At 53.3% G+C, this 11,774-nt stretch overlaps 1 protein-coding gene across 1 annotated transcript; it reads left to right on the top strand.

Moving 5' to 3' along the window:
• Positions 1-3,066: 3,066 nt before the first annotated feature.
• Positions 3,067-5,423, top strand: LOC119353943 (probable indole-3-acetic acid-amido synthetase GH3.8). The gene is made up of 2 exons (XM_037620645.1): positions 3,067-3,678; positions 3,787-5,423. The coding sequence occupies exons 1-2, from the start codon at positions 3,215-3,217 to the stop codon at positions 5,168-5,170; spliced, it is 1,848 nt and encodes a 615-aa protein (XP_037476542.1). The 5' UTR covers positions 3,067-3,214; the 3' UTR covers positions 5,171-5,423.
• Positions 5,424-11,774: the final 6,351 nt, after the last annotated feature.

Below are 11,774 nucleotides of genomic sequence, written 5' to 3' on the forward strand. Positions count from 1 at the left end.
CGCACCACTCAATTTTATCAATTTTGCTAATTTTTAGAGCAACTATAGTAGAGTCGCCACAATGACACAAACACCATAATAATTATCAATATGACTATCACGGCCGAAAAGCATACTCGAGCAAAGTCGTTATTCCATGCCATAGCCTCAAAATTAATTTGCCACCCTTCATATTTGGTCTCCCAGCTTCCATATTTGGCGCCTCGGTGCTACCTTTTGGAGCGCTCCATATAATAGTCACATGTAGTGCGGAGGAAACTTCACGTGGTCCCCACCTCATGTGGGATGACAGGGAGATTGTAGCGAAACCATATCCCACTAACAAGTGGGTCCAATGATTATGGAGGCAACAAATATGGTGACTCTGAATCTGCGCATCACCTCAGCAGCCTCCATAATGCATATGAAGCACACTTCTTATAGATATGGAGGTTGCTAATATGGCAACTCTACTAGAGTTGCTCTTATTTGCCCAATGAATTTCTTAGCTCTTAGTCAATGTTGAGAATTGTTGACCGTGTGTTGAGATTCATGCAAGATTTTATATATTTTTTTCAACTATGAAACACTACTTTTTTGCAATGTATGAACAACTTGTTGCATAAGGCGAACATTTTCTAGATATGTATGAATAAATTTATAAAAACTTGTTTGGACATTTGTTAAGGATGAGTCTATACCACTCCCTCTGATCGTCAAAGTAGGGCATACATACCTCGCCTCCCGGGTCTCTCCTAAGGAACGACGGCAAGAGCCGACAGCTCTTTTGTGTGTGTGAAACTTCATCTATAATCCCGATCCAAATCACATATAAAATCGCACCGCATAAATGTCCTCTTCGACCTCAGTCAATGAAAATTTCTTCCTTTTATTTATTGGGTTTGCATTGTCTGTCGTGATAAAGTGGTTGTTCGCCCGAGACTTCACAAGAAGGACGCCAAGACTCGTGTGGAAGAGGAAGTTTAGCCCATTTCCGAGGGTATATTGGGAGCAAAACCTTGGTCTTTGCGTACAAAGTTGTGCGCCTTCTTTCGGAGTCGGAGGGAGTATATTTTGTTGCACCGGATGAAAAATTATCATACCAAGTTGGGCATTTTTTATATTTATATTAACAAATTTGTGAAATGGAACTAAAATTGGCAAATCCTTGGTCAACCGAGGCATAAACACGTATTTATTTATTTATTGATCGATTATTGAAACCCACATCTCATCACATGGTGTTTAATGGTGACGGCATCTAGATTGTGTGTGTTGTACCCTTGATCAACAGTTGCACACGTTTGGAAAACCCCTGTACGATGAAGATATTGAGCTGTGCGCGACAGCAACTTGTACTACTACCAGCGAGCAGTATGCAGCACGCGCCGAACCGCGTACGAACCAATAAATCAGGCCGCGCCATCCACATCAAACTGAATGAAGTGGAGAGCCGGTGGCCGTCTCTGTCTGGCTATTCTGCGTGCATGGTCACTGAAATCGTTACGCTGACAGACACGGGACGTACTCGTCAGCAACCACATCTGCCTGACTTGACCATAGGAACGCCGTGCGTGCCAGGCAATCTAACGTCATTTCAAATCACAAGATCGATGCCCGGGCATAATCGACATGTTATGTTCGTGCACTTGCATCACAGCCGATCGCACCTGTAACAATAATTAACAACTCCACCCGGGCAAAGACCAACGCAGCAGCAAGTCAGCTACTACTACCAAACAGTCTAGCGCACATGCAAAACACGCAGCCTCACCTGTAGTTAACAGTAATCTATAGGAATACTAGTTGACAGTAAACTAAGCAGCGCCCAAAGTGACTGTCACGGTCAGAATAGTGTTAGCCGCAGGAAATTCCAGCACGGGCGTGCATGGCAATGGCATCTTTGGACAAAAAGGGTTTCCAACACATACACATGGCTCGCTGTCCTCCTCGGGCTCACGTGAGACAAAATCCAAACCTTTTGCCCCCGTCATCCTGTCGAGCAAAAGGCGAAGCTTCCCGGCGCTTGCCGGCACACAGCCTCTGCGCACCCGCGCACGCTGAAACCCAGAAACCCACCCGTGGTTGCCTGGTCAAAAATGGGCGAGGACTTTCACGCCCGCCCGCGCTCCCCGTCTCGGCCGGCGTGCGGTGGCGCCCGCGGGAGCGCGCGCGCGCGCGGCCGGGGACGCGGTGTCGCGTGGTCACCAGCTCACCTCAGCCCCCCGCTCGCACGTCCGGTCGGTCTGGAAGGTCTCGCCGCTCCACGCTGTAGCTAGCCGCCCAGTTGCTGCCGCTCACGCCCAATAATGCAGGCACGCACAGGCACAGGCACAGGCCGGCGAGGCGACCGCATGGGCGGTGCGGGCGGTGGCGCTCGTCAACAAACCACCTGCGCGCACGAGCCGCCGGCCGCTCACTGGCGCACTGGCATCCATCCGGTGGCGCGCATAAAAAAACCGCCGGTCAGCCCCCTGCTGCATGTTGCAATAAAAATTCCGGCGAGGCCGGTGATTCGAAGTTTCCTTTAACGCGAACCGGATCCCCACCCGGATCCCGCACATTTAGCGAGCAGGCCCCAATTTTTCTTCTCCTTCTCCCTGCGTTCGCGATCGCGCCGCGGCTCCGGGGACGGACGTGTCGCGAGGGGAGCCGGTCCAGTCGCTCTCCCAACTACTGAGCCCCGAGCGGTTGCGGTTCAATGCACGTCGCCACCACCACGTCGGTCGCATCGCATAACCGCTGCTGCCCCCCTTACATGCATGGAACGCAGATGCGTCAAGGCACGGCCGTCGCGTCGCGGTCGATGCGTGCACACAATGGCAACTTTGGCACTCGTATCCTTCACCGTCGGGATCGGCCGGGCCGGCAGCCGCGTACGTGCCGCTGTCCTTGCCGGCTGCCTGTCCACCCCCGGACGGGACACTGGGCCCTGGCTGCCGCTCCATGGACGGACAAGTCCTTGACGTATGTCATCGCATGTCCGTCTTCCCGGCCGCCGAGCTCCGTCATCCTCATCCGCGCGCCCCCCTCCCCTATAAATAACTGCCCACGCCGAGCCCTTCTGACACAGGCTTAGTACCACCACAGCAGCAGCCGATCGAGCAAACATTCCTGACCCTCGTCCCTCCCTCCCTCCTACGCATCCGGCCGGCATTCTTTACCTACCTGCTACAAGCTCTAGCCAACCTCACAGCTCGCGATCGCTGCTCTGCTAGTGTCTCGGATTCAGCAAATGGCGGCGATGAATGTGTCGAGGGCCATCGGCGCGGCGCTCCGGACCCCGGCCTCGTCACCGGTGGCGGAGGCGGCGGCCGCGGCGAAAGCCAAGGACGCCGAGAAGCTGCGCTTCATCGACGAGATGACCTGCAACGTCGACTCCGTGCAGGAGCGCGTCCTCGCCGAGATCCTCGCCCGGAACGTCGACACGGAGTACCTCAAGAACTGCGGCCTCGACGGCGCCGCCGACCGCGACGCCTTCCGGGCCAAGGTGCCGGTCGTGTCCTACGACGCTCTGCAGCCCTACATCCAGCGCATTGTCAACGGGGACCGGTCGCCGATCCTGTCCACGCACCCCGTCTCCGAGTTCCTCACCAGCTCCGGCACGTCGGCCGGCGAGCGCAAGCTCATGCCCACCATCAAGGACGAGCTCGACCGCCGCCAGCTCCTCTACAGCCTCCTGATGCCGGTCATGAACCTGTAAGTCGGCACTTGATGGCATTCCATGATCAAGTAATCTTGGGTGGCAGTCCAGAGCTAGAGATCAGCTACTGATTGATTGATCGATCGATCCAATGTTTCTTGCAGATATCTGTCCGGGCTCGACAAGGGGAAGGGCCTCTACTTCCTGTTCGTCAAGTCGGAGACCAAGACCCCGAGCGGCCTGACGGCGCGGCCGGTGCTCACCAGCTACTACAAGAGCGAGCAGTTCAAGAACCGCCCCTACGACCCCTACCACAACTACACCAGCCCGACGGCGGCCATCCTCTGCGCCGACGCCTTCCAGAGCATGTATGCTCAGATGGTGTGCGGGCTCTGCCAGCGCCACGAGGTGCTCCGCGTCGGCGCCGTGTTCGCCTCCGGCCTCCTGCGCGCGATCCGCTTCCTCCAGCTCAACTGGAAGGAGCTCGCCGCCGACATCGAGGCCGGCGCGCTCAGCCCACGCGTCACCGACGCGTCCGTGCGCGAGGCGGTCGCGGGCATCCTCCGGCCGGACCCCGAGCTCGCCCAGTTCGTCCGGGACGAGTGCTGCAACGACGACTGGGCCGGCATCGTCAGGCGCATTTGGCCCAACACCAAGTACCTCGACGTCATCGTCACCGGCGCCATGGCGCAGTACATCGGCACCCTCAAGTACTACAGCGGCGACCTGCCCATGGCGTGCACCATGTACGCGTCGTCGGAGTGCTACTTCGGGCTCAACCTCCGCCCGCTCTGCGACCCTTCGGAGGTGTCCTACACCATCATGCCCAACATGGGGTACTTCGAGTTCCTCCCCGTGGACTCGGCGACCGGCGCGGCGTCGTGCGTGGACGCGGGCAACCTGGTGGACCTTGCCCGCGTGGAGGCCGGGCGGGAGTACGAGCTGGTGATCACCACCTACGCCGGGCTGAACCGGTACCGCGTCGGCGACGTGCTCCGCGTGACGGGGTTCCACAACGCGGCGCCGCAGTTCCAGTTCGTCCGCCGCAAGAACGTGCTGCTGTCCATCGAGTCCGACAAGACCGACGAGGCGGAGCTGCAGCGCGCCGTGGAGCGCGCGTCGGCGCTTCTCCGCCCGCACGGCGCGTCCGTGGCGGAGTACACCAGCCAGGCGTGCACCAAGAGCATCCCGGGCCACTACGTGATCTACTGGGAGCTGCTGACGACGGGCGCCGGCGCGGCGACGGCGGTGGACAAGGGCACGCTCGACGCCTGCTGCCTGGAGATGGAGGAGGCGCTGAACACGGTGTACAGGCAGAGCAGGGTGGCGGACGGCTCCATCGGGCCGCTCGAGATCCGGGTCGTCCGGGCCGGCACGTTCGAGGAGCTCATGGACTACGCCATCTCCCGGGGCGCCAGCATCAACCAGTACAAGGCCCCGCGCTGCGTGACGTTCCCGCCGATCATCGAGCTGCTGGACTCGCGCGTGGTGTCCAGCCACTTCAGCCCCGCGCTGCCGCACTGGACCCCGGCCCGGCGCTCCGACTAGAGCTCGTCGACGGCGATCGCCCCACGAAGCACGACGGCGGCTCCGCCTGAATGAAAATTTTGGGTGTTGCCGTCGGCGTCGGCGTCGGCATCGGCTAGTAGTAGCAGTAGCAGTAGAAGAGCGAGAGTGAGTACGGTGCCACCTTTGATGCTAGGAATGAGGCTGGAATATGGTTAATGGTTGATGTAACAGTCGGATTACTGCGGGAGTATGATTAATGATTGATGGTTAATGGTTGATGTGCTTGTCTGTCTGTCTGTATCTATCTATCGGGAGTACTTACGTATGATTTGTTAATTAATCCACGGAACATGCCTCCAAAACCGTACTGTACTTGCAAGATATCTCCCCCAATTATTGTTCACTAGCCGACACCTGCATAGGCTAGTGGCCGACGCCGATTGTTCTTTCTTTCTTCGTTATCCTGCTTTTGGCCTTTCCGTTTTGCCACTGTGAGAGCTCGTTGCTGCTGCTCGTCGGAAAGTGTTAGCAAGAGGAGCACAAGTAACCGCGTCCCGTAGCTCATCGCCGCAATAATTGAGGCGTCCGCGGCTTCTCGCCGTCGATGGACTTGCACTGCTTCAAGGACGGCGGTAATCTGATCGTGAATGAGAGCTGTCTGGTAAGAGTTACGTAGATGCATTGTGCGATGTTGACGCTTGATTAGACCAGATGGGCTTGATGATCAGGCCATGACAAGCGTTGCCCATTGCTAAATCATGCATGCCGGACCCAAGCACGATCCTGCTGTCTGCGAGGGTCGGTCGTCAGGCCGTGTTTTTGTTTGAATGGTCTTCGGGGTACTGTTGTTGCTAGTACGAGCGGACCAGCTATGCTTTCTTGACTGCGCGGTCAGTGCTGTTGCGTCGCGTCTCCTCTGCTCGTTCTCCACCGAGTCCAGACTGAGACGATTTCTACTTGCATCGATCGCTCCCTTTGTCTTCTTTTCTCCCCAAAAGTTTTGTCTAAAAGGGAGTGACCGTCCCTGGTACGTTTGTTTCCCTGCTTCAGTGTTGGGTAGGAGTACGTGCGCTGTGACCTGCACTTTATGCAAAGTGACGGTGAGGAATCCTTGCTTGGAATGGAACCGTGCTCAAACGCTTTTCTAAGCCAAAGCGGTCAAGATTTGTGGGCAAGGCACACACGTGCATGCGTTCGTTGCGTCGCACGGCCTGCTTTGACCGCGTTAAACCGGCGCGGGGTCGCGATGGCTGGGTAAGATAAGAGCCCGCTCGCTCCACCACGGTGAAGACGAGTCCAGCACGCCATGCCTGTAGACTGATGTAATATACGGCTTCCACGATTGCGGCATGGGAGGGACGACCAAGAAAATCCCGCGGCCGGCCGGGCGTCGATCGATCCCGCGTATCGGCGGCCGCGCTGCGCACGGCGGGAGTCGTCGCGTTGCCCGGCCGAGACACGGGCGCAGGTTCCCCTGCCGGGGTCACGCGCCGCTGCCTCCCCCTTGTGTTTTCGAGTCGCGTACGCCCACGCCGCACGGCGGCCGTGTCCGCGCATCTGGGGCCGTGCGGGGGAGGTCTCTATTCTATGACCACGAGCCCATGACGCTGCCCGCGCCGGGCCGCGTTTGACTAAGGCCAACTCCATCGCGCGACCTCAAACGGACGTTCATTTTGTGCAAATTCTGTTCGTTTGGGTAAGGATTTGAGGTCGTGTCCGGACGTGTTCTGGGATGCGATGGTCGTGCGTCCACCGCGCGGACGCATCCCGGCCGCATCCTGTCCGCGTATTATTTCTTTGCAAGTCCTTAACTTTATTTCATCATTCATTTTTAGTACATGGAAAATGCATCATCACATTTTGACTAGTAAAGCAAGACAAAAAAATAAGAACAACAAGAATACATTTTAAAAGATAGCCAACTTCCATAACTGCCTCCTTGAGTTGGGTTAGAGACTTCTCGATGCACTCATTGCTGATCTGTGGAGGAGGCTCGATCTGGCATCCTCCTTTCTTCTTCAAGCCAGAAGTAGATGTTGCTTCCTCAGACCTAGTCTCGTGTCTAGCCTCTAATCTAGCAACAAGTGCACTTGTCTCATTTACAGCCTCTATGCTAGCTAAAAGTGCACGAACATGTACTAAATTTCGCTCTATCAATATATCGATGTACTCTTCTTCCCAATACCAAAACTTGCATCCATTCTACGCAACAAAATTTGAAGTTAGCACAACTAGTCAAATCTAGAGCACAAACCGAAGCTAAAAAAAGCGCATATCCCATCATTTAAGCACTTGATGAACACCCATCCGGGATGTTCCGGCGTTGTAGAGACGCGGCGCACGACCATCCTTGGGCAGTGGTCGCACTTAATGAGTGGCAACGGTGCGCCGGCGAGCTTTTGAGCAAGCACCGAGCCCGGCCGGCCGCCATTCGTGTATCTGTCGGCGGCCCACCGACGGTGCAGATCCGAGCGGCTAGAGGAGCCACTGCCGCATGTGGCCTTGCGGCCCTGCCAGGGCCTTCCGGCGAGGTGCCCGACAAGTCCATGGCGCGGCCAGGCCTCCCACAACCGGCCGAGCTCAAGACCGACCGGATCCGCCCCAAAACCGGCCGGCAGGTGCGCAAACCAGGTGGCCGTGGTTGGGTAGCTCGGCGACGCCGAGGGGAAAGGGTTGGGCGAGCTCGCGTCTGAACTGCACGGCTGCAATGGCAGCGGCGGCGGCGGCGGCAGCGAGGGGAAGAGTGGGGAAGAGTGGAGGGGGTGCGGCCGGAGGGAGGGAGGGGGGCAGATAAAAAAAGGCTCGTCTTGTACCATCGACGGGCGGGCCAGGGGAGGACACGCGCAGACTATCCGCGCGTCCGCGTGGTGTCCGTTTCACCCCAAAAGCGGCACAAACTTGGGTCGCGGATGGGTCGAAAGCGGACATAAAGCGGACAAAAATCCATTTGCTCCCGCACGCTGGGCTTCTTTTTTTTGTCTCTTTTATCCTTAACGAACGAGGCCGGACAGGATAGAGTCGTGCGTTTGACTTGGCCTAATGGCTTTGTGGCTCTGTCCCGTGCACGACGCGACGCTGCCTTGACACGCAACAGCTGTCTGCTCCTTTCTTTATGTATGTATAAGCGTCGCGTCGCACGGATCGTGCGGTGTCGCAGTCGCAGAAACAGCTGACATCGACTGAGCGGAGCGGCGTAGCTATCCTCAGATTCTGCTAACGTTGATCGGGCTTGGATATTTGCACGGAGGAAGGCGGCAGAAATCACTGTTTTGACCTAAGGACGAAATCGATTCACAAACTGAACTGTTCTGAAAAAAATTCACCCAACTGACCTTTTTATGTGGCGCCCGACAACTAGGCGTCACACTACACTGTGCAGCGCCTAATACACAGGCGCTACACATCTGGACAGCGTGGCACCCCGAAGCCAGGCCTAACCCCACCCCTGATGGTGCAGCGCCTAGGCGAAAGGCGCTACACTATCATGTGCAGCGCCTAGACGAAAGACGCTACACATGCACTTACTAACCGCCTCGGGGCAACAGAGAGCAAAGCTAAAAATTGCTAAGTCAGTGTGCAGCCCCTGAGAGCTAGGCGCTACACGATACAGTGTAGCGCCTAACGTCTAGGCGCTGCAAGATTGATCCACCGCATGTGGCCTGACCGGCTGAGCTGTAAACGCATAGGGCGTGGCGTGACATGACATGCACGGTCAAAATTTGAGTTACTACCTGCACTTGCCCTGCCTTGCTCGCAGTAGGTAGATATGCCATGCGATGAATCTATCCCTACTACTGGTAAGTTCTGTTGCGCATTTACTGTTTACGTACGCACTGCCCTGCAGTGGCTAGTAGCAACAGCTCTGCGCTTCCGTTTTACTGTTACCACCACGGGCCGGCCTACACTATTCTTGATTAACTACACTGGCTAGATGCTAGTTGTACTCCACTGCTCAATGCCTGGTCATTACTGAAGGAGAGACAAAATCTGGCGAAACTAAACGGAAATATACTACTCTCTCCAGCGCGCGCTCACTCTTGTTGATCTTTGGCTACATATTCCTTTTATTTAATCGATCCATGCACATATGCTCGTTCTGATCATACCCCGGGCTCTTTTTTTCTTTCTAAGAAGATCATTTGATCTGATTGCATAGTGGCCGACACATAACAGGGATGGAGAAAATCCGCGGTGACCGTCCAAGGGTCCGTGCTTGCTTGCTTTTAACCGCAGGAGCATGGGTGTACAAATACGTGACCAGCAGCCAGTCTCTGCCCCTGAGCCAACCAACCTGCAGATCAACCACAGCAGGTAGTAACTCAAATTCGGACCGTGCATGTCATGGCATGTCAGGTCACGCCGCGCCCTATGCGTTTAAGCTCGCCGGTCAGGCCACGCGTGGTGGATCAATCAATTTTTAGTCTTGCTCTCTGTTGCCCCCGAGATGGTTAGTAAGTGCATGTGTAGCGCCTTTCGTCTAGGCGCTGCACATGATAGTGTAGCGCCTTTCGCCTAGGCGCTGCACCATCAGGGGTGGGGCCAGGCCTGGCTCCGGGGTGCCACGCTGTCCAGATGTATAGCGCCTGTGTGTTAGGCGCTGCATAGTGTAGTGTGGCGCCTAGCTATCGGGCGCCACATAAAAAGGTCAGTTGGGTGAATTTTTTCTCAGAACAGTTCAGTTTGTGAATTGATTTCGTCCTTAGGTCAAAACAATGATTTCTGCCGAGGAAGGCTTGATTCTGGCAAATGGATGCCAGTGTTCACGTCTGGCTTGGACAAGATGGCAGGAACGCGCATATCTATCCTCGGTGTGTGTTTTGCATGGTTCTTCTTCTTTCTTATTTTTCACGTATGATTAATGACAAACCAGTTAAATAAATAATGTGTTTGTAACTATACACGGGTGATAGTTTTTGAGGATTGGGTTAACCAGTGGGGGACGGTTGTGGCGGAGCTAGCAAATTCTCGAAGCGTGACCACAATGTAACCTAAAGTACTCTCTCGATCCATTATCTAGATGTATTAGGTACATCCGTCTGAGCGATAATCAATATGGTTTGGACGGAATACTTCACTTTGATATACTATAAGGACCATATTTGAATAATGTCATGTGTGTATTATACACAATCACACACAAATGTTTCATAAAACATAAAATTTACCAAAAATCTAAAAACAACTAGGAAAAGGGAAAAACTTGGGAACAGCTGGCTGATCCAGCACAGGGCATCCGCCGCCTTCAGCACATGACGCGTGTCCGGTGTGTGGCTCGTGCACCGCACCATAGTATTCTCCGGCGTTGTCACAACTAGGTCTTCGTTGTAATTTTTTTGCAACATCACCTCTATTGCAAAAGTTGCTTCCGCAACAACACCTATGTTGCAAAAAAGTGAAGACGTAAAAACAATCTGCAACAAAACCTCTCTTGCAAAAGAAATGTACAACATAACCTTTATTGCAAAAGGTTTTGCAGCAAGACTTTTGTTCCGAAAGGGAACTCGCAACACGGCATTTAGTGCAAAACTGAGAACAACGCTCAGCCACGAGATTATGCCGGATCTAACGGCTCGCAACCCGGCGGATCTTCTAAAAAGATCCACCGATGCGTAGCATGTCCCTTACAAAAACTCGCCAAATATTAGTCACATGAATACATGATGAATCCTCAACCTTGCCAAATTTGGAAAAAGTATTTGTGAGTGAAAAGAAATCACGAATTTGAAAAAAGTTCACGCATTTGAAGAAAAATTTCACGGATTTGAAAAAGCTTTGCACATTTTAGAAATGTTCATGAATTTGGAAAAAAGTTCAAAAATTTGAAGAAAGTCCGAGGATTTGAAAAAATATTCATGCATTAGAAAAAAACAGTACATGAATTTGAAATATTTCACAAAGTTAAGAAAAAGTTTAAGAATTTGAAAAAAATATTTCAATTTGGAAAAGTTCACAAATTTGAAAAAATATTGAAAAACTAAAAACTAAAACCAAAATATATAAAAGAGAGGAAGAAGGAGAGGAGCGTTTTAGCTCCCGAGATCAGATGAGCCCGTGAGTGAACAGTAACGCGATTTAAAATAGAAAACAAATTAAAAAAATCTAATTTTTTGTGGTGAAAGATGTTTGAGTGTGTGATGTCTGTGCCAAATTTGGATAAGTTTGAGCATTCGAGAAGCTCGTGACAAAAAAACAATTCAGGTCTGAGAGAAACATTTGAAAAACAACATTGTTCATGCTTGGATTTGCCTTTTTTGCCGCGTGCTACTCCATTGTCCAATAATCGCCAAATTTTGCATGAACATCTTGCACATGCCCGTCTTGCTTGCAAAAAAATCAGAATTTTTTTCTATTTTAAATCGCATTACTGTTCACCAGGCTCAGATGAGCCCGGGCACCGAGATGGATTTTCCAGGAAGAAGCACACTTAACGAACGCGGTACAACGGGCAGTTGTATGTTGCGTTGAGAAAGGATGAACCACTCCAGAAAAGGAGTCTATTTATTTTCTCCCAATTGGCTGGATTGTAGGGTCGAGAATTTAGTTCACGGGAAGGTCTCTAGTTCAAGTCCATGATGGCCTGGCCGCGCGAGGGAACAAAATAGAAAAAGCATCCAACTCTTTTATGCATACTTCACTTGGCTCG

This window comes from Triticum dicoccoides, chromosome 2A (genome assembly GCF_002162155.2).
Source record: "Triticum dicoccoides isolate Atlit2015 ecotype Zavitan chromosome 2A, WEW_v2.0, whole genome shotgun sequence".
In the NCBI taxonomy this organism is placed as follows: domain Eukaryota; kingdom Viridiplantae; phylum Streptophyta; class Magnoliopsida; order Poales; family Poaceae; genus Triticum; species Triticum dicoccoides.